The 23639-nt window shown below is 40.3% G+C and overlaps 1 protein-coding gene and 1 pseudogene across 1 annotated transcript; one reads left to right on the top strand and one right to left on the bottom strand.

Annotated features, from left to right (window-relative positions):
• Window positions 1-3417: 3417 nt before the first annotated feature.
• Window positions 3418-4400, bottom strand: LOC126590923 (protein TIC 20-v, chloroplastic-like; annotated as a pseudogene).
• A 14580-nt stretch (window positions 4401-18980) lies between these two features.
• Window positions 18981-21333, top strand: LOC126591621 (uncharacterized). The gene is made up of 2 exons (XM_050257380.1): window positions 18981-19155; window positions 19315-21333. Exon 2 carries the CDS (start codon window positions 19650-19652, stop codon window positions 20970-20972), a length of 1323 nt encoding a protein of 440 aa, XP_050113337.1. The 5' UTR covers window positions 18981-19155; window positions 19315-19649; the 3' UTR covers window positions 20973-21333.
• The last annotated feature ends 2306 nt before the right edge of the window (window positions 21334-23639 follow it).

Genomic DNA, 23639 nt, shown 5'->3' with positions numbered 1-23639 from the left:
ACTACATATGGTATATTTATGTATTATGTCTAAACTCTGTATCATATATTTATATTTTTAATTTGTACCCACTTTTAATTTGCAATATTTTTTTAAAATTTGTAGTATTTTATTTTTAGTTTTATTTTGTACCCATAAATTAATTTCTTTTAGCGCCTATATTTTTTAAAAATTCATTTGTACTCATAATTTTTTAATCTTTTATCTGTACCCTAATTTATTTATAATGTACCCATTCTTCTTTATTAATTTACCACTTTGTTATATGTGAAATGTACCAATTTTTTTAACACTATGGATACCTTCTTTTGCCATTTTTTATTTCTTATTTTTACATAGTTTTTATCCATTTATTCAATCAAAATATTTGAATTTTTTAATTGTAACCGTTTCTAATAGTATTATAATGAGGGATTTTAAATTTATAGGATTATAAATCTCATAAAATATCAAACAATTAATGTCAAAACTATTAAAATATAAATATTAATAGTAATATAATGAGGTGTACAAAGTCAAGGGACTTTGATCAAACTTTGAATACTATTAAGGTTTTAATCAAAGAATGTTAAGGATTAGGGACCGCATCCAAAGTATCCCATTTGAAATTGGTAGAAGTGGTTGTTGAGTTTGTCTATTATCAATCATTTTGATTATTCCCTAAAAAATTATGTTAAATAAGGACCAAAATGACAAAAATACCTCCAAATTAATAAATAATTGGCCAAAATGATTTGACAAAATTGAGGGTAGTTTTGTTATTTTAGTCTTATTTAATGGAGATTTTTTACGGAATGACTAAAATGATTGGTGATGGACAAACTCCAGACCACTTCTATCTATTTTAAATCTCAAGGACCAAAATGTGGAGTTATGTTAATTTTCAGAAACCATTTTGGCTAAAAAGCCTTCAAATAAAACATCGTCTCCTATTAATTTTTCCTTTTAAAGTATCCTAAAAGCATGATACATGTACAAAGTATCGGATACGAGATACATAACTAAAATGAAGTATTTGTGCATCATAGCTTAGTACACCTAATTTATAATGTCTTTGCTTTTATTGCTCTTCTAAATGGATCTCAAAGGTGATCACGTCCCACAAGTCAGGACCTCTTTACGAGTTATGAGGGATTTGACTTTAGAAGGGAAAAACATTTGAAGGAACTCCTATTCGTAATGAGAACAGTAACGAACGAGATAGACAAATAGTTGTATATAACTGATAGTAGGAAAGGTATATGGCAGGGGTAAGGTATTGGAGAGCGAGGAACTCTAGCATTTGCTAGGTGAGTGCCGTGGGAGAGAGTCGAGCCCCATACCACTTAAGAGCAAATCAAGGATCTGACCACTAGACCAATAACTCTTAGTTATTTTTTTGAAATACATTTTTAATCTCCTATATTCAACATTTTATAGTTGATTTGTCACTTAATCGGCTCTGATCCCTTAAGAGACTAGGAAGTCCCCCAAACATAGCCTAGAAGCAAACGAGGGGAAAACTGTATTTGATCTAAACTCCGCATACTTCTCCACACATTCAAACAGACTAAGTTCTAATTCAAACATAAATGAATTGACTACAACAGTATACTTCCTTCTGCATCCAGATTCAACCCTCTTACCCAGTAATATAGATTAGATAATTAGATTACCTAGATTATAGCTCGCAACACAAAAAAGGAATTTCCAATATTATAAAAACAAGGGCTAATTTATAACTTCACATTGCAAATCACAATTTCAACACGCATAGTGCCAATTACAACAACATTCTACTGTATGAACTTCATTGTATTGATAAAATGGCATTACAAATAATAACGAGAAAAACTCGATCTAAAAATATACAATAAAACATCATTAATCAGAAAAGTGTTATTGTAAACTAGACCTAAAAATATACAAGGCCTAATCGGATAAATGGTCATTGTGGTGACAAGGTAATCGGAAGATAGCCCTCGTGGTAAAAAAAATAGGATTTAAACCCTCGTGGTGCTAGTCCGTTAGCAAATTTAGTCCAAAAGTAATTTTTCCGTTCAATGTATGTTAATTAAAGGGTAAACATGTACTTTAACTTGTGCACCTTCTTCTTCCTCACCTCTCTAGTTTCTCTGTTACATACGGGATCAAACATTTACATTTCTTCAAGCACCACCCAAGAGAGAGAGACATTACTGCTCAAACCAAAACCCTGAAATCTGAATCGTTTCTTCGCCAGGAGAGAGAAGTTTTGATTAGGGATCCAAATCTTGTTCTTGCCCACAAATTCTACAAAACCCAGAAGAAGTGCTTCTTCTCCAATCACTTGTGAAAGAAGCAAGAAAGCTTCATCTCTGATCTGGGTTTTCAGCATCCTCTGTTTCTTGAGCTTTTTTCTGATTTTTGTTTTTCTGGAATGCGGTGGAAAGATTCAAACTTTCTCGGAAAATTGGAGTCCTTCTTGGTTTTGGAATCTAGGTTCGTTTGCTTTTCTGGTTAGGACGATGGAGCAGGTGTGCAAGCTCTACAAAAAGAGCTTCTTGAGTGGCAGAGTCTTAGGAGGTCACATGAGGTGCCATGGAGCAAAGAAATCGGCTAAAACTGAGAAAAATATCGAAATGTGCAGAGCACATTCTGAGGTTGAAGACGATGATTATGCTAGTTATGGATTACGAGTGAACCCGAAAAAGTCCTGGAAATTTTCAGGGCACTCGAAGTACATGAGGAAGAAGAAACAATGAGATGCTATTTCTACAACCACCATTATTTCAAAAATAACCTTGATATTTTAAATTCTTAACAATAAATAAAAAAGAAAATTACAATTAAAATTTTATTTTGTTTAATCTTCTCATGATTTATGAAAAAAAAAATCATGAATTGGGTCTAGTGCTCCTTATCAATGGAATTTTTTTTCGGTGATATCAATGGAAAAGCTTGAGATCTCATAGTTTTTTGAAAATTTCCCTTTGGATCCTAGCTGGAGAAGGTTGTCGTGGGTTGGATTTGGACGAGAGAAGCTGTCGTGTGTGGCGTATGGAGAAGGCTAGACGTTCCAGTTCGGTTGCGTATATAGAGGAATCGCGCGGGTCGCCTCTTCTCGGACCTGCAGGAGGCCGGTCTGCAAGTAACAGTTCGTGGGTTCGTCGTGGGTCTTCTAGCCGTGAGTTTTATCTTCGCACGAAAGAAGTGGAGGCCAGCGGGGAGCAGTGGTGGTCCTGGTAGATATGGAGGAAGAAGAAGGTGATGAAGAAGAAGTGCACAAGTTAAAGTACATGTTTATCCTTTAATTAACAGACATTTAACGGAAAAATTACTTTTGGACTAAATTTGCTAACGGACTACGAGGGTTTAAATCCTAGTTTTTTTACCACGAGGGCTATCTTCCGATTTCCTTATCATCACAGAAACCATTTATCCGATTAGGCCAATATACAATAAATATCATTAATCACAAAACAATGAGTAGACTTCAAGTTCTAATCCGAGCTCATTGAAACTGCATGACTACGTAGATCAATAAAACTATTAAACTTCCTGTTATAGGAGATCATGCGAGAACAAATCTCAAAATATAATTACCTCTTTCCCATTATTTCCCTTCCTCCCACAAATTGGGTACCAAAAAAACAGCTCTAATCAAGGAACTTGCCTCCCAGCAGCTTCAGGTACAATGGGCAATCTGGGAACCTGACCCAAAACGCAAGAAGCAGACCCATAAACCAAGCACACCAAAAGGAAGAGAAACACCGTACTAACCCATAAACCAAGCACACCAAAAGGAAGAGAAACACCGTACTATCCAAGCTCATCAGCACATCCAATCCCAACCAGTCTTTCGGATTAAAGCTCCTCTCCAACAACTCAGGAAATATCAGCAGCAAATCAAGCACAATAACTTGCATAGTGTTGAACCTCACATATCTGCTAAAATTCGAGTTTCTAACTACCCCAAAGTAAAGGGTTAAAATACCAAAAACCCCTTTGAAGGGGAAGCTCTTGAAGACCCGTATGGCTGGAATCAACGGCTGGATGAGAGTTTGGATGGCGGTGAACTGGGTAATCACGTGCTTTCCGTACTGGATCCGTCGAAGAAGGGGTAGAAGTAACAGACGACGGAGATGAGGCGGTTGGGGGCGTCGACGGAGTCGTCGGTGCCCTTGGATTGCGTGGTGGTGAGGGGTCTTCTGGGTTTGAGTTTGGTGGTGGATTTAGTGAGAGAAGAGTGGTGGTGGTTTAGAGAGAAGAGGAATGGGGAGTGGAGGTGGAGGAGAGTTTGGAGGAGTGAGAGAGCGTGACTGTAAGAGGGGTGATGGGAGAGAGAAGGCTGGACATGGCCATCTCCGGAAATGAAGGGTTTGGGTTTTTGGGTGAATGGGACGAGAAGCTACAGAAAGTTACTTCAGAGATTGAGTCATGGCCCAATAGTAGATGGCAGTTTCTTACACGATATCAAAACGATGCAAAAATAACGGGTTTCGAATCAACACAATAATTAATTGGGTCATTATTAGGTAACTAGTTAATGAATTCTTAACGGATATACATGTGGGTAACCCGTTTCGACCCGTTAAGAAAAATAAATTATAATTTTAAAGTTTAATTATTAAAAAATTTATTATAAAATACAATAGTCATATTGTATATATTGGTATATTCTATATTAAATATATATTTTTGTATTATTATTCTATATAAGTTTAAAAAATTAAGTTTTATTCATTTATTTATTTTTATTATGAGAGTTTCTTATTATCATTAATAGGATAAATTTTACTTAATATGTTGTCCAAAATTAAAATCAACTAGTATAGTATTAGTATAGGCAATAAGACATCCCTACAAGTATGAAAAATGTGAAAGAATATATACACTCGTGATTCATATAGACAATGGTTACACTTACATTATCGTTTAGATTTTTAAAACCCTCTAAACAGTCATGAATAGAGTTTTTTATTTGAGTGTAAAAGTAATAAAATTAATAATAATTATTGTAGAAGTGTAAGAAATGTAAAAAAATAAAATATACAATCACTCGTAGTGACAAGCTTTACAACTTTCGTGAAGGGGTCAACTTCAAAATCTGACACTATAATCCATAAACCTTAAATTTGTATTTAACCGTCGATTGTCGTTTAGGCTTTATTCTTTATATTCAATTCCATTTTTAAAATTTTCATTTTTGAAAATATGATCTTCTGGGCGATGTAGGAAGATGAACGGTTCAGATCTTTGATATTACATCCCAATATTTACATATGAGTCGATATTATATAGTTTGTATAGACTTTATAAACACCAAGCAATATTTTCACTAACGGTAAAACTCTGAATATAATATCAACGATCCGAACTGTTCAATTTTCTGTATCCTCTAATAGATCATGTTTTCAAAAAAGAAAATCTGAAAAAACAAATTTTGTGAGAAAAATGAAACATAAATGTAAACAACAATCGACGGTTAAATTTTGATCTATGATTTATATGATTATAGTGGCACATTTCAAAGTTAACCCCTTCACGAAAATTGTAAAGCTTGTCATTGTCACACTTCTACATTAATTAAAAAACTATTAAAGACTTTACTTAAACAATAGCCATATGATAAATGAGAAAAGAGTGCTAATGTAGAAAGCCTCACTGAAAATATCATCAATATAAATCTTAAAGACAATATTGTGAACACGGAAAATTCCTGAAACGAAAGAAACAAGAACGACGTGCACAAACAAATATTTGTGTTTTGATGATTTTGGGTTACAATCTCTCTCTAATTTGATCATCTGATTCGATCTCCGTAAGGTGTTGATTTGTGGATATTTTGTTGATCCAAGGGCCGTCGAGGCTTGATCTTTGATGAACTGTTGGAAGTTTCTTCAAGGGGCCGTGGGCTTGATCCTTGAAAGTGGATTTGAGCGGATCTTCAAGGAGCCGTTGGGGCTTGATCTTGAGTAACAGTGATGAACGGATCTTCAAGGGGCTTTTGGGCTTGATCTTGAAGAAACAGTGATGAACAGATCTTCAAGGGCTTTTGGGCTTAATCTTTAAGAACGGTTGGATGTGTGTGGATTTGTCGACGTTGTTGATCCAAAGGGCCGTTGGGGCTTGATCTTGGATGAACGGATGATGAACGATGGTGCTTTCTTCAAGGGCCGTCGGGGATTGATCTTGAAAGAAACAGTGAACGAGGAACGAAGAACACTTTCTTCAAGGGCCGTCGGGGCTTGATCTTGAATTGGTGGATGATTGTTGATCCAAAGGGCCGTTGGGGCTTGATCTTAGGATGAACGAAGAACGAAGAACAAAGAACACTTTCTTCAAGGGCCGTCGGGGCTTGATCTTGAATTGGTGGATGATTGTTGATCCAAAGGGCCGTTGGGGCTTGATCTTGGAAGAACGGCGAACGAAGAATGAAGAAGGCTTTCTTGATTCTTCGGGAACCTGGATGCTTGAGAGCTTCGGAGTTTCAGAGCTTCAGAGCTTCAAGAATTTTGCCTAATGATTTTGGTTCCCCCTAAATGAATGAAATGGGCTTGTATTTATAGAATTTTCCAAGGCCTAATTTTGAATATAATATCCCAGATGAAATAAGTCGTTTCTGCCAGGTGTTGACACGTGTCCTATTTGATGACTTTTCCAACTCATTTCAATTTTCGTTTAGTCACACGCTACGTGTAAAATTTATGTAATACATGAGCGTTGACACTTTGATTTATCGGTCAACATTTATTTACCGAAATTTCGATGTCTACAAATGCCCCCACTCCAAGGCACGTCGTATACATGTGTTTGTCACGTGTAGGAGATGCGTTTTGAAGTCCCTTACTGTAGATGTCAATCCAAGGGCCGTCGAGGCTTGATCTTGAATTGGGCTGGAGATTTCTTCAAGGGCCGTTGAGGCTTGTTCTTGAACTTTCGTTTGAAATTTCTTCAAGGGCCGTTGAGGCTTGTTCTTGAACTTTTATTTGAAATTTCTTCAAGGGCCGTCGAGGCTTGATCTTGAAGGTTGAAATTGGACCACAAGGAGCTTCATGTGGTAGATGATCTTTGGCTTTGGTAATGGGTGAATCGGCACGTATTTTGTTGCGCTTGTTGACTTTCCACAGCTTTGATCTTGAACTGGGTTGAAGGATTTTCTGGATTCCTCCAATTGTTGCTTTTCCACAGCTTATTCTTGAACTAGGTTTTGATTCAAGGGTGGTAGACACTTAATCTTGAATCGGACTTGTGATTTCTTCTAGGGCCGTCGAGGCTTGATTTTGAATTTGGCTGGAAGCTTTTTCAAGGGCCGTTGAGGCTTGATTCTTGAAGGCTGACTCGAACACATGGCAAGCAGGCACGAGGTGAAGGTGACGACTTGTTGCTTTGTTCAATCTTTCTAATTCACACCTGAGCAGTTTGGTCAACGGTATGATCTTCAAGATTGATGGGCTCTTCTTCCAGTTGGTGACTTGGTCTTTAAGGATTTGATTCAAGGGTGGTGAATTGGCACGTGCAGCCCACAACGCCTAGTAAGTCGACCCAATAATTTGAGGGTCAAAACGAGTTCACCGTCCTCAAGCAGATGCGGCATCTTCTCGAGTTCTTCATCTCAGACTCTTTCTGCTGAGTTGACTGTGCATGCTGTATTCTTCTCTGCTTGTTTCTTCAGGCAGATGTGACAGCTTCTCGAGTTCCTCAGTTCGGACTCCTTCTGCTGAGTTGACCGTGCAGACCGCATTCTTCTCTGCTTGTTCCTTCTGCACCTTGTCTCCACATGCTGCAAGGTATCATTTTCACTTGCCTTATCTGTCCTCCAGGCAGATGTGGCAGCTTCTTTGAAAGTACAGCAGCAGTGGAAGGCAAGTACTCGAGAGCAGTGCTAGGTAGGCAATCAGGGAAGGGTTCCAAGCAGTCGGTTCCTTACCCGAGTTTGAGTGGAAGTTCCGGCATATTGTTTTCTTTATCCTTGTCTTTGTAGGTAGGAACAAGGACAAAGGAAAGGACAGGGAGAGTGCATGATATGAGATACTCTTGCTTTCTACCCTGGTGATATGAGATACTTTTGCTTTGGAGTCATTGACTTGCAGAGGTACCCCAAGGAATAAGGAACACTGAATGACTCGAGAGGTTTCGTTGGGAAAGCATTTTTTGAGATGAAGAAAGGCTCTGTATGTCTGCCTTGCTATGGAAGGTGAAGGTGGACAGTTATAGGAGGTCCCTTAATACCTATAGAGGTACTATTCTTTCACTCGTGTCGGCAACCAATGCGTGATTGATCAGTATGGCTTCACGTGCTTTCTTCTTTATTAGAAATCTTCGACAAATTGTCCGTAATTTTCGTCAAGCTGAGTGTGTATGTGATAGGTGTTGACGAGGCTGAAAAAGACTGGCGCCTCTTCGATATCTGGGATCGGCGCTTCGACAAATTGCCCGTGATTTCCGCAAAGCTGAGTTTGCGCGTGACGGGTGCTGACGAGGCTGAAAAAGACTGGCGCCTCTTCGATATCTGGGATTGGCGCTTTAACAAATTGCCCGTGATTTTCGCAAAGCTGAGTTTGCGCCTGACGGGTGCTGACGAGGCTGAAAAAGACTGGCGCCTCTTCGATATCTGGGATTGGCGCTTTAACAAATTGCCCGTGATTTCCGCAAAGCTGAGTTTGCGTGTGACGGGTGCTAACGCGTCTGGAAAAGCAAGATGCTTCTCCGATTTCTGAGCTTGCCTCTTAGATTTTTGAATCGGCATTTTCGAACTCTGAGCTCACCTCTTCGATCTCTGAAATCCCGTCGAGTGCCGATTTTTTTTATAGAGGCACGCAGTTCGTTTCAAAGCACACTTGAATTTTCGCTTGTAGAAACTCCCTTCTTGCACTTCTAAGGTCTTGATTTGTCCGCCCTCTTCTTTCTTCAACACTTTTGAAAATGTCTGGACCCTCCGACCGTCATTTTGATTTGAACCTTGATGAAGAGGTAGTCCCGTCTTCTCCAGATAACATATGGCGCTCATCCTTCATATCCCCTACTGGTCCTCTTACCGTTGGGGATTCGGTGATGAAGAATGATATGACCGCTGCGGTGGTGGCCCGGAACCTTGTCACTCCCAAAGATAACAGACTACTTTCCAGGCGGTCTGATGAGTTGGCTGTTAAGGAGTCTCTGGCTCTTAGTGTACAGTGTGCGGGTTCTGTGTCCAACATGGCCCAACGCCTATTTGCTCGAACCCGTCAAGTTGAATCGTTGGCGGCTGAAGTGATAAGTCTCAAACAGGAGATTAGAGGGCTCAAGTATGAGAATAAACAGTTGCACAAGCTCGCACACAACTATGCCACAAACATGAAGAGGAAAATTGACCAGATGCAGGAATCTGATGGTCAGATTTTACTTGATCATCAGCGGTTTGTGGGTCTGTTCCAGCAGCATTTGCCTTCGTCTTCTGAGGCTCTGCCGACTGTTGAGGCTTCAAACAGTCAACCTCCGGCGCCTCCTCTTCCTGGAGCTCCGCCGAGTTGTGAGGCGCCACCTGATCGTCCTTGAAGATCCCCTCTTGTAAATTTGATTTGATTTGATTTTTTTTTAAGGTATGTATAATGCAAATTTATGCAAAATTTCCAGAAAAATAAATAAAATGGACTTTATTTCTCTCAATGCAATTTTTTTTTTTGCTATATATATATTATGTACACACATGTATATATATATATATATATATCTATATATATTATTTCTTTTTCTTTTGGCGCTGTACAACAATCCCTTTTTTTCTTTTGTTTTTTTTTTCTCTTTTTTTTTTGTCACATGGTGCCAGACGCACCAAAGATCAATTTTTTTTTCTTTTTTTTGTTTTTAATTTATTATATATATATTTATTATTATTATTATTATATATATATATATTTTGCCTTTAATTATGGTGCCAGATGCACCATTCTCCTTTTTTCACGTGGTGCCAGATGCACCACCACCCTTTTTTTTTTTTTTTTTTTTTTCTGTATAAATTTGGGTGATGGGTAGAGGAACTTCTGCAGGGAGCGGAGCTCGAGTTTGAGGAAGAGCTTCTCGGTCGGCTAGTCGTTTGACAGCGGTCTTTGAAGTTGTTGGCAGCTGCGAGGCAAGAGACGGAGGAGGTGGAGTTTAAGGAAGAAGGAGGGGACGGTTAAGCAACCTGAGAACGCTCGACCTGAGTTACAACTTCATCGCCGGAGCAATCTTTTCCTCTTCAAGGCCTTGTTCATCGCCAGCAACTTCCAGGCTCAACAACATCATCATACAACAATAGTAGAAGAGGAAGAGAACAATGAAAAGCATGGATGGAGAGCACTGAACAATCCTAATCGTCATGGAAGTCGAAGCTCAAGAATCCAATTCCCAAAACGATGCCGTCGTCAGCTCCTCCTGCGAGATCATATTTGCTTTGAAGCAAGAAGCCCTCTTCTTCGTTGAATCCCACAACTGGAACCCTGACGCTGCCGTTTCCACATTTCAGGACAACAACGCCGCCGTCCTCGCCGCTGCTGCCGAGCTCGGAGTCGAGAATCACGCTGCTGGTGCTGACGTTGCTGATGCTGTCGAGACCGAATCAAATGTTGCTGAGCAGGAGAAGCACACCAACCTTCGAACCCAAGACCCTCCACCTGAGCGGAGCATGGAAGCCAGTTGTAGTTACTCTGGAGACTCACAGTACAGAATCACACGCGTTGAGAGCGCTTGGAAAAGGAGCATGTACTGACAGCTATGCCCGATGTCGAAGTCAATCACATGAACCTTATTGGCCACTGGTTGGTCCGTCAAGGTCTCTTCAAGGATTGCAAGGTTAGTAGCCATAAACCCGAGTTTGAAACACGGAGATAACTCGTAAAGCAACTTAATCGACCCACTATGCTCCTGCCCAAAAAGCTCGTTTGCCGGCGGCGAATTTATCAATCGGGCCGACCCGGGACTTCAAAGCTAAACCCAGGAACTCCAGAAGCCTTTGTTCTGAATTGGGTCTCGGATCCGGGACTTGTGTCGTAATCATCCGGGCAAGGATCTCTGCAGCGGCCTCAGATTTCCCTTCAGAAATGGCCGTCGCGGCCTCCATGAGCGACTGCTTGGAGTACGTGGAGGACGCCGGAGACGCCACGGGGGACGATGAAGTGGGCGATGGAGAAATGGAAACATGTGAAGAGAGAAGAAGAAGATTTGTTTGGATCTGAAGATTTGCTTGGATCTGGAGATCGCCGCGAGGAGATCTGGAGATTTTCTTTTAAAGAGGACGATGAACCCGGACTCGCAATTTGATCGTGCGCCATCAGACTTCCGGTGACCTGCCCTGTCGTGCCCATAGTCTCATGATTCCTCTTCTTGATCCCCTCAATACCTCCTTCGAACCTATTGATGAATTCCAAAACTGAAGGCACTACCAATTGCGGGCTATAATCCCTATTCCCAACCGAAGCACTTTCTATAGCCAAACCATTACCATACTCATGGGAAACAACATGATGGTGCAACTCTGGGCACTTGGGAGAGCAAGAAAGCCTCGTAGAGCTTCTTGGAGCGGCTGAGGGCGTGGATGAGGATGAAGTAGAGGAGTTCGTAAGAGAAGCAGAGGTTGTGCTTTTGGAGCCACGAAACGACGGCGTAGGCAAGTCCAATATCGGAGGAGGAGATGGCGCGGCCAACGTCGCCAGAAAACTTGTTGCCAGAGATGTCGAGGTCGAGTTTCCTTGCTATCTCAGGGAGAGTGTAAATCTCTCTGCACACCCACAATCAGAAGCTTTCTCTGGCATGACCACGATGGGCCTGGACGAGATGAGAGCTTGCAGGAAGTGGGAGGGCGTTTGGGCCTGGATGCCTAAGATATGGCATGGGCTGTGAAATGAAGAGAGATAGTCGGAGAGACCTTTGGAGGCTAGGTTGATGAAAGTGGAGAGTCGGGAAGCATGCGCATAGCGTGGGGTGGGCCTGGAATTTGGGCTGTGTGCCTCAGCTGCTAAGACCTGTGCGTGGAAGAAGACATGGATTTGGGCTTTGAGAGCCAGGCCTGGACGTTGGACTTGAAGCAGGCTTGGGTCTGGTGTTGCTTTGGAGTCCATGGCGCCTTCTGCCTTCTTTTGTTGCTATTCGACCTAGACACACATATATATATTTCTTTCTTTTTTTTTTCTTTTTTTTTTTGAAGAAATTGTATTTTTTTATTATTATTATTTTTTTTTTTGTAAATACAGAATAACATGTGTATTCATTTTTTTTTTAACAAAATAAATTTATAATAAAAATTGACCTTCATCAATGAAATTTAATCAAACCTTTTTTTTTTCTTTTTTTGATGTGACTGAACTCGAAATTGAATGCTTGAGCTGCCTACATACCCTTCCAAAGAAAGAGATCAAGTCAAAACGTAGTTCAAATACATACATATATATATATATATTTTTTTTTTTTTGGTATTTTTTTTTTGTGCCATTTGCAGTTTCAGCTCATGCAGGCAAGGAGCGTTGGTTCGTGCAGTTTAGGCTCGTGCGAACAAGGAGCTTAGTGCCATGCAGTTTAGGCTCGTGCAGGCGAGGAGCCTCGTGTCCTACAGTTTAGGCTCGTGCGGACAAGGAGCTTTGTGTCTTGCAGTTTAGGCTCTTGCAGACAAGGAGCGTTGTGTCTTGCAGTTTAGGGTCTTGCAGACAAGGAGCGTTGGTGTTGCCTTTTATGCTCGTGCAGACCAGGAGCATTGTGCCATGCAGTTTAGGCTCGTGCAGGCAATGAGCATTGGTGTTGCCTTTTATGCTCGTGCAGACCAGGAGCGTTTGGTGCCGTGTTGCAGTTTCAGCTCGTGCAGGCAAGGACCGTTGGTGTTGCCTTTTATGCTCGTGCAGACCAGGAGCGTTGGTTCGTGCAGTTTAGGCTCGTGCAAACAAGGAGCTTTGGTTTGTGCAGTTTAGGCTCGTGCGAACAAGGAGCATTGTGCCATGCAGTTTAGGCTCGTGCAGGCGAGGAACTTTGGTTCGTTAAGCGATCTGAGAGAGTCGTTCCTCGCAATCTTCATAGCAAGGAGCCTTGACTGAGTAGTTGAAGAAGTCTTCAGGAAAGAAATCACGCATCGTGATGGGGATGGACGATCTATGTGTCGAAATTTCCTCATCTTCAACACGTTCACGTTGCTTTGAAGGTTGACAAGAGTTGCTTTGCCCCATTTCTGATTGGCGGACTTATGGAGGAGGCGTATGCTTCTTGTGCAATTTCTTAGGAGTGACTTGAGTCCATCCTTCAACTTTGCTTGTCTTGGAGGATGCCCCCAGCAGTCGAGGTGAAAACTTTGAGTCGGAAGAGCCAGAAGTGAAGGTGGTATAGTTTGACTCCACCACATCGTCAAGATCTAGCTCGATGATTCCTTTCTGAGCCAGCTTCATGATGAGATCTTTCAGCACGAAGCACTTTTCTGTCGGATGACTGATGAAGCGGTGGAATTTACAGTACCTTGGACTGTTGGTGCGATTCATCTCTTCTGGCCGTCTGCACTCAGGCAAACTAATCACCTTCTTTTCCAGCAAGTCTTCTAACATGGCAACCACATCAGAGTCGGGGAATGGATAAGTTTTCTCCTCAAGCTCCTTCAAAGTGCGTCTACGCATCTCTTGATCACGAAAGCCTTCGGCTTGAATCGCCTTGCCTCGTGTAGGGATTTTGACGGGAGCTGTGTTGACTGTCATTGCTTCCTTGGTGGATTTCCATGCAGTCTTCTCCAACTTTGGCCCAAGAACTTTGTCGTTCTTATAGTCGGCGATCGGTTCTTTCTTCCCATGATGGGCGATGCTCAACTCCATGTCATGGGCGCGGGTGGCCAATTCCTCGAAGGTCCGTGGTTTAATGCCTTGAAGGATGTATTGCAAACCCCATTGCATACCTTGGATGCACATCTCGATTGAAGAGGTTTCCGAGAGCCTGTCTTTACAATCGAGGCTTAGAGTGCGCCATCTGTTGATGTAGTCAATGACTGGCTCGTCCTTCCACTGCTTTGTGCTCGTTAGCTCTAGCATGCTCACAGTGCGACGGGTACTGTAGAAGAGGAATTCCCGCTCTAATTGCTCCCAGCTGTTGATGGACTTGGGCTCTAGGTCCGTGTACCACTCAAAGGCATTTCCTTTCAGCGAGCGCACAAACTGCTTGGCGAGGTAGTCTCCCTCCGTCCTCGCGTTGTTGCAAGTTTCGACGAAATGTGCAACGTGCTGCTTTGGGTTTCCTTTTCCATCAAACTGCATGAACTTTGGTGGTTGATAACCCCTTGGCATCCTTAGGGCATCAATCTTCTTGGAATAGGGCTTTGAGTAGAACAAGGAGGTATGTAAGCTCATTTCGTACTGTGCCTTGATGGTGTTGGTGATCATCTCCTGCAGCTGCTGGATAGAAAGAGATCCCATGAGTGCCGCTGCTTGGTCTGGCTCCGGTTTCACATCGTTTTTCTCCACCTGAGGCTCCTCTTCTTCGTCATCTCTTCTCTTTAGTGGATCATTCTCTGGGTTGGGGTTCTCGCCGTCCTATGGCTCCAGTCGGTTGACGAGTGCAGCAATTTGCAAGTCTTTTTCTTCCACAATCTGTGTTAGCCTTTCAATCGCTTCATTCATTTGAGCCAGTTGTTCTTCAACGGAGGTAACGCCGATAGTCATGACTTGTGCGACCAATAGACGTGACTTTCCTTTAGACATCCAGGATGCTGACGAAGAACGTCGTTGGCTGCTTTGGGACGTCATCTTGTGTGCCTCAGCATCATGCTTCGGTGCCCCCAGCGAGGTCAGGTTGATGACAGACTCACACCTTGGATGCTCCCCTTGCTCTTTTAGCGGCACCAATTTTGAAGTGGCATGTTGAGGAGCGGTTGTGGCGCCAATGGATTGTCCGTTTGCGGCAGAAGTGCTTAGGATCCTTCCCTTAGTGGTTGTAAGAACGGCTTGTCCTTTGCTTGATGCCATTGACTTTGAGGTGTGCTTGGATTCCTTAAACGGAGAAAGAGATGAGAGGCAGAGATTGTCCCACTGGGCGTGCCAATTTGTGAACACGGAAAATTCCTGAAACGAAAGAGACAAGAACGACGTGCACAAACAAATATTTGTGTTTTGATGATTTTGGGTTACAATCTCTCTCTAATTTGATCATCTGATTCGATCTCTGTAAGGTGTTGATTTGTGGATATTTTGTTGATCCAAGGGCCGTCGAGGCTTGATCTTGGATGAACTGTTGGAAGTTTCTTCAAGGGGCCGTGGGCTTGATCTTTGAAAGTGGATTTGAGCGGATCTTCAAGAAGCCGTTGGGGCTTGATCTTGAGTAACGGTGATGAACGGATCTTCAAGGGGCTTTTGGGCTTGATCTTGAAGAAACAGTGATGAACAGATCTTCAAGGGCTTTTGGGCTTAATCTTTAAGAACGGTTGGATATGTGTGGATTTGTCGACGTTGTTGATCCAAAGGGCCGTTGGGGCTTGATCTTGGATGAACGAATGATGAACGATGGTGCTTTCTTCAAGGGCCGTCGGGGCTTGATCTTGAAAGAAACAGTGAACGAGGAACGAAGAACACTTTCTTCAAGGGCCGTCGGGGCTTGATCTTGAATTGGTGGATGATTGTTGATCCAAAGGGCCGTTGGGGCTTGATCTTAGGATGAACGAAGAACGAAGAACACTTTCTTCAAGGGCCGTTGGGGCTTGATCTTGAATTGGTGGATGATTGTTGATCCAAAGGGCCGTTGGGGCTTGATCTTGGAAGAACGACGAACGAAGAACGAAGAAGGCTTTCTTGATTCTTCGGGAACCTGGATGCTTGAGAGCTTCGGAGTTTCAGAGCTTCAGAGCTTCAAGAATTTTGCCTAATGATTTTGGTTCCCCCTAAATGAATGAAATGGGCTTGTATTTATAGAATTTTCCAAGGCCTAATTTTGAATATAATATCCCAGATGAAATAAGTCGTTTCTGCCAGTGTTGACACGTGTCCTATTTGATGACTTTTCCAACTCATTTCAATTTTCGTTTAGTCACACGCTACGTGTAAAATTTATGTAATACATGAGCGTTGACACTTTGATTTATCGGTTAACATTTATTTACCGAAATTTCGATGTCTACAAATATATCAAGGCAAAGTTCCAATACCGTTTCCCATGGTGATTGATGAAAATTTAAGAGTTTGATTGTAAGAAAATGTGCAAGGTTCCAAACCTTGAAACATAACTCCCTTAATTTTGCAAATCTTTTGAACATTTGATATTTTGTGATGTTCTAATGTTGTTTTTATTTTTTGTTATGCTCTTATTTTGGGTATGTAAATATGTAATACTTGAAAGACAAATGCGTTTTTATGTTTAGAATGTGATAATATGATATTTATATACTTATTTAGTATTATGTTTTGCATTTGATTATTTATTGGTTTAAAATATATTTTCCTTAACGAGTAATGAGTCAGGTCATATTACCTATTAATATTCTTGGGTCAATTTCGGGTCGGGTCATTTTACCCGTTTATTTTAATGGATGTTACACGACACGATTTGTTAAGATATCAGGTATGACATGAAAACAATACGAACACGGGAAACACAACACGAATGCCAGGCCTACCCAATAGGAATATCTACAGTCCTGCATACTAAGAGAGAAGGAACCAAAACGATATGCCGTGTGGCCTTTGTTTTGCTCTAACAATCAAAATTGGAGCACTAGTCATCGGACCTAAGTCACCAAGTAAAAAATTCATGAATGTTGATCTTGAACTTGTCATGATGTGAAATAATCGACCTTCTGGTGTCACACCATTAAAACTTTTATCCACAATATAGTGTTCTATTGTATTACATTGTGACAAGTTTGTGGACTAATTTTAATTCCTAGACTAAAGTTACAATTCAATCAAAATTCAAGGTTCAATGCTTCGACTTTGTCTAATATTAAACAAATAAATACAAGTTTAGTAGAAAACACTATGGCTTCGTTTGATTTCTAAAATTCAGTTAGATACTTCATTAGATTAGTAAATTTTGAAGTTGTTGGGGACTTTTTGATCAAGTTGGATTTGGGTCTCAATGGTCGGCTCTCGTGGTTCATTTCCAATACCAAGTCCTGAGATACCTCAAAAGAATTAATGTGTCTTAGGAAGTATCTCAGTTGGATCAATGGCTCAAAGAATGAATGCTTAATACAAATTATGGCTTACCTAAGCGAGACGTGATGTGGAAGGTAAAAGCTTATGAATTTAGCATGGGAGAGAACTCATTGCATGCTTGCATGGTTTTTGGAATGGCTAATCTAGGTTTTTATGTTCTAGGGATATTCGTAGTGGCTAAGGAAATCTACGAAGCTTGAAGAAATCTGTGGAAAACTAGGAGAATTCCTTCTTCAAGAATCAAGGTTTCTTGCACTTGAAGAAAAGCTTGCACTGCCTGGTGCAATGTTGCCTTGATCCTCTCCCTACGTTGTACGTCCTCTCTTCATGTTGAATTATCTCTGTAGTTATATAAGAATAGGGTTACCTTCCAACTTTCATTAGGGAATCTCTTTGATTTCCCCACTCCTATTCCTGCTAAGTCCCCATCCTTCCTTTCTATGAATGCAACTGTGACTTTCCTTTTTAGTGTAACATTGGAGGACGATGCTAGCCTCGTGAACACTGGCTTGAGCACACTGCACAGAGCACCCTTACTTGTGGTCAATTCCATAAACATTTCTTTTGGCAACACTCAACTTTACTTTCCTTCCTTGTTTTCATGCGTAAGCTTGGAAAGGAAAGACTCATTCTCTTCTCATTAATGAGGTGCCCAGCTCCATGTTTGAATGCAATTCTATATGCGGATTGTCTCTGGGTTTTGGCTTTTTCTTAAGTGTCCTATTTGGTTGGCAAGGGAAGAGGAAATATGGTATGTTCTCTCCCAAACTGTCCCACGTGAAGCCAAGACTATGGCCTTGGACCTTTGGTGCTCCCAGGTCCCAAGCAGCCCAAACTCTTTCACAACCTTAGTTTCACATGGGCCTAGTAAACTTCTCTAACCATCCACATCACAATTCACTTGGCAAGCCCCGATATGTGGCTTGATCCATGTTAACCTGTAACGTGGTTGGCATGACTTGTCTATGGCATCAACGCCGTAACATGGCTTGACATGATTATACAAACACCCAATTTATAAATGAGAACTGTTATTAGCATTCCAAAAATCTCATTCTACACTCTTCAAAAATGTATTTTCTTTCCAAGTATAGAAAGTTTTGATTGCAAAATGAGATTTTTAAGTGCTAATAATAATTTCCTTATAAATTATTATTTTATTAGCATGGCGTGATTGTAAGTTTACATACCCTTTGATCCCGTACTTTTGCATGGATTTAAACTTGGCTCGTGGCACTTTTATGATACTCAAGCTTTGAGATATCATTGGCTTGCATGCGAGATTTTTGAGCCCTAACAGAAGTTTAATGACAAATTGGATATTAAGATGGTTTGATGTATTTAAAATTACATTATTGCCTATGATTTTATTTTGTGATAAAAGACCAAATTGTCTTTTTATCATTTGTTTATTGACAAACAAAATTTTATTAATAAGTAGGTTAGATTAAAACAAATTATAGAATAATATACACGTTTTTGTTTAGTCCATTCAGTTCTCACAATATATGCATCAGGACTAAAACTGGTCTGAACCAATTCGGTTCTTTGATCAAAATTAAATTTTCTGGTTCACACAATTTTTCACAATTTATTTTGTTGTGATTCGGTTCATCTCTGTGGTTTTTATGCTCATCCATACGAGAAATTTTTAATTGTGACGGGAATATGGATGGTACACCAATTGTTTTTATGTAAGTTATGAAAAATTTTAATTTTTAAGTTATTAACTTTTTAATATATATATCTCACCATTTATATGGTAACACATGGTATATCACCTCGTGTGACGATGACACTAAATGTATTAAACGGCATTGAGTTCTTCGTACATTCTACTCTTACCCTACGTACTACCACCTCTGCTCATTGCATTTGACTTTGATACAATCAATGTAAATGTATTAAACGGCATTGAGTTCTTCGTACATTCTACTTTTACCTCCTCCGATTCAAACTCAAAACAGTCTAAAACTAGTCACTCCTTTAACTCATCGCTGACACCTCTCTCTGAACTCAGTTCGAGCTCTCTCTATTGATCGGCTGAAATCGTCTTGTCGATCTTGAAAAGGTAAGCTTCCAAAAATCTATGCGCTTTCTTTCATATGGATTCTATATTCGAAATTTGGATTTTTTTTTCCCAATATATTTGGGATTTGGATTAAATTTACCTTCATTTTTGGATTTTGGATTAATTACTGCTATATAACTCCTTTGTTCAACTTTCTAGGAAAAATTTCGCTACTGGGTAAACTTCAAGATTGGATCTTTTTGGCGTTTCTAAGTTTGGTTTATATTCAGTCACAAGTTTTGGGTTTCAAGGTATTTCCTTGAAGAGCCATCTAGTGATTGGCATTTGTTGGTCTAATGGGAATATGTGAATCTCGAGATATCACCTGTTTGGTTGGTGAGAAAATGTAGGAAAATGAAAGAAACTGTGAGTGTTAAACCTTTCAGTTGTTTTCGGTGCTGCTGATTGAAATAAACAGCTGAGATATGGCTTTTCAGTTGATTGTGATGATCGAAAGCCAAAAAGATTAGGATGTTGTGATCGAGTGTGGCGAGATGGATAGTTCGGGTTTGGGAGGTGGGTTTTTGTCTGGTCCCAGTGGGGGGATACTAGACCTTGAATTGCCGGTTCCTAGATTGTTAGGACATCACCAACATCACATGAATGTGATGGGGGGCGGCGGCATTGCAGGCGATCGTCATCCCATTGGGCTTGTGGAAGTGAAAGAGTCAGTCCCAAAAGTTGGTTCGACTATTGCCAAAGGGAACGCAGTTGCTTCGTTTAATGGCAATAACGGTTACAATTTGAGTGATGACGATGAACAAAATTATACAGATGATGAGAGCATTGAAGGTGCCAAGGGAAAAAAGGGATCTCGATGGCAGCGGATGAAGTGGACAGATAATGTGGTCAGGCTTCTTATAGATGTTGTTGCTTGCGTGGGTGATGATGGTTCGGTTGAAGGTGGTGAGGGGCTTAAGAGGAAATCTAGGATATTACAGAAGAAGGGTAAGTGGAAGACTGTGTCGCAAATAATGATTAGTAAAGGTTGTCATGTTTCTCCTCAGCAGTGTGAAGACAAGTTTAATGACTTGAACAAAAGGTATAAGAGGTTGAACGATATTCTCGGGAGAGGAACTACTTGTAGAGTGGTAGAGAATCCTGCTCTTATGGATGCAATGCCCCACCTCTCTGCCAAGGCGATGGATGACGTTAGGAAGATACTGAGCTCAAAACACTTGTTTTATAAAGAAATGTGTGCTTATCATAATGGACAGAGGATATCTGACTGCCAAGATCTCAATCCCCATGGCTATTCCCTACCTCTTGGGAGGTGCTCAAAAGACATTAATGGATCCGAGGAAGAAGAAGCTGAAGAAAACCATGATAGTGAGGATGATAAATTGGACAACGAAGATCATAACGATGCTGATAATGATAGGGAGAGAATGAGAAGAATGAGTGAGAGGAAGAAGGCTAGGGAAGAAGATGGCCATTTGTGGCCACAACATGTTCCTCTCGATAGTTTTGAAGTTGAAGTGGGTGACTGTTTTCAGGACACAACAAAGTCGTTATGGGAACGAAGAGATTGGATCAAGAAACAGAAGCTGCAACTTGAAGAGCAAAGAGTCAGCTTCCATGCTGAAGCTTTGGAGATTGAGAAGCAAAGGTATAAATGGCTGAGATATTGTAGCAAGAAAGACAGGGAACTGGAGAGGCTGAGACTGGAGAATGAGAGAATGAAATTAGAGAACGAGAGAAGGGTATTGCAACTGAGACAGAAGGAAGTGGAATTAGATTTGAGGAGGTCAGAAGCTTCCTTGGAGCCTTCCTCGCTTGGGCTAGGAAGAGATCATATTGATTTGGGAAGGCATTAATAGCTTCGGAACCCAAGTGCTGTTTGTGTGTGCACTAACTGGATCATGAGAGACATCCCGTGCTTAGTCAATATTCTGGAAGAAGACCTTTGAAGCACTCTAACCTTGTGAGACCTGTCTCTTCCTTTTGTTTAGTTTTATGGAAAAAGATTAAAACACCTATCTCTCGAGTTTAGTTTTAGAAATAATTGAGATTTTGTGGATGTTGGATGCGCTCCTGTAAATATGTAAGTGTTGTATAGTTGCACTTGTTTAAGGCATGTAGTAGGTGTTATGTATTGATGTAGTTTAGTTTTCAAACGGTCATTGTTGCTATCATGTTACCGTCTCAATAAAAACTTGTTAATTTGAGTTAAGGAAATGAAGGTGAATGATGCTCTTTTACCGTCCTTTTTTGTTGTGTTACCGTCTCAATAATCCATAGAAGATCATATGCTTCTTAGCTCTTATTTCTCATACATACTCGGTAATTAAGTATAAGTTGCAGTTTTACATTGTTTTCTTGTAGAATCAACGTGTTACATATCGTTGTTGCATGGTGGGAATGTTTAGATGACTTACTAGAAGTTTTGCCACTTGTTTGGTACCTTGATAGAGGATGTATCATGTCATTTCACTTCATTTAAAAGTATACTGTAGTGTAAAAGACCATACTCTTCTTCTTCTTCTTTTTTTTTTTTTTTTTTTTCATTTGTGCTGAAAAAGCCATCGTCATGCAAATTATAAAGGATAGTAGTTGAAGGCCACACAGGATTCAGTGGACTGTGCTAGTCTACTTATTAACAACTGCACAGTTTGGAGGATTTATGGAAGATTTAAGCCATTCCTCGCATTCTGAATTTTCCAGTGTGCATAGACTTTGGTACTGTGAATTGCAGGGTGAAAAATAATGAAGTGACCACTTGGTTTTGAAAGAAATTTCGAGATGGGAGAAGGGAGAGCAGCTGGACACTTTTCTTTCGCTAGCTAGCATTACTTGCTGGGAGATATGAAAAGCAAGATGTGCTTTTGTGTTCAATGATGTGCCGCTAGAGCCAAAGAGAGTAATTTAGAGAATCGAAGAGGCTTTTGGTAGAGGTTTTGTTAAGGTGAATTTTGATGGTGCTTGGTGTGGTTCTTCGTGAAGCGCTGGCTTGGGAGTAGTGATTCGAGATGAATCAAGTATTTTCAGAGGAGGTGTAGTGGCTCACTGTGTGTGTCCTTCTCCGCTTTTATCTGAAACAGCTGGTGCCATTGAAGGTTTGAATCTTGCTGCAAGTTTGGGTTTCACCAAGTGATCATAGGGATGATTGTCCCTTTTACATGCTTGCACGGTGACATAATTACGGGTGCTCGGGAACTCTATGATCTATCGTCTAGTGTTCAACGATGGAGATGGACAAGACACCAAGCTAATGGTGTGCCTCACTGCACCACTTCGCTTGGTTTGAGGATTATGGAACGTCTTCGTTGGTTTATGAAATGCATACTGATGAGTCAAGGATTATATAATATATTTTACCCTATTTTTAGTATTAATTTATTGGTTATTTTGTGAGAATTTTAATACTTTGAATTATATTTTCAATGTAGAACATTCAACTTCCACTGGAGCAAAACGTGATCAAACGAACAGATTTTGGAGTGATTTCAGTTGGAGGATGTTCGTATATCTCTCAACTTGTTCGTGTCAAAGTTTCAAATTTTTCTATCAAGCGGTTTATTTATGGCAGTGAAATAAAGGGTCAGCGGGCGGTGCTGTTAAAGTGACGTTTTGGGCTTATCTGAGCTTTTTAGTATCCAAGATGATGTCTTTTGGATTGGAGGCCTTCTGCAATTATCTTCGGGACTTCCTAAGCTTTAACTTAAGCCATTTTGGGCCTGTTTTGGTGCTCTGAAGATCCATAAATGTCTGATTGTTGTGGCTGGGCAGATTTCCTAAAGTTAAAATAGGAATGTATTTCCTAATTATCTAATTCTATTATGTTTCCTAACTTTTGGAAGACATTTTCTAATAAGGATTTTATTTTGTAGTAGTATAAATAAGGCTATTCAGCCATTAGGGTTTAAGAAGAGGGAGAAGAACACATCAATTTAGAGAACGTAGCTAGGCTTTGACGATTTGTATTTTAAGGTGTTTTCTATCCATATTTTTAATAATATTTTGTTTTATGATTATTCGTAACTAATTCCATTTGCTAGGGTGAGGTCACAAGCCTTAATAAGAATATGTAGTTTTTTTTCAATTTACTTATGATATTATGCATGCAGGTTCGAATTATTAATCAGTGGTTTAAACTATTTAATTGTCTTGATGTTTGATCACCATTAAAATATTTAGAAAGGTAATTTGATACAATTTTAGTCGGAGGTTGGTCCCTGAGATTGACGAAGGCTTCTTGTGGTTAATATATATGTGCAAGTTCACTTAAGATGAATACCACGTCTTAATGGTTGCCTGGTTTTTCAAAAGATTTCACGAAACTTAATGGGTATTGCATGTTTAGATTTGATCTGAATACCACAAATGGATTGTATGTTTGATATACGCTCTATGTTGGGGGTCCAAGTAGGCATACTTTAGGAAAACCTAACCTTCAAAATATGCATGTGTAAGTCATAAATAATTGGAATAACTACTTAAGACTGTTAAGGTTATGTCAAACCAAATCTTAATTAATTATTTAA

The sequence above is a fragment of the Malus sylvestris genome, chromosome 11 (genome assembly GCF_916048215.2).
Source record: "Malus sylvestris chromosome 11, drMalSylv7.2, whole genome shotgun sequence".
NCBI classification, from domain to species: domain Eukaryota; kingdom Viridiplantae; phylum Streptophyta; class Magnoliopsida; order Rosales; family Rosaceae; genus Malus; species Malus sylvestris.
The sequence above is the reverse complement of the archived record's forward strand: the minus strand, read 5'-3'. Positions and strand labels throughout refer to the sequence as shown.

Bases quoted from the DNA above. Each gene is read 5' to 3' on its own strand.
- LOC126591621 (XM_050257380.1), top strand. From the start codon at position 19,650: ATGGATAGTTCGGGTTTGGGAGGTGGGTTTTTGTCTGGTCCCAGTGGG.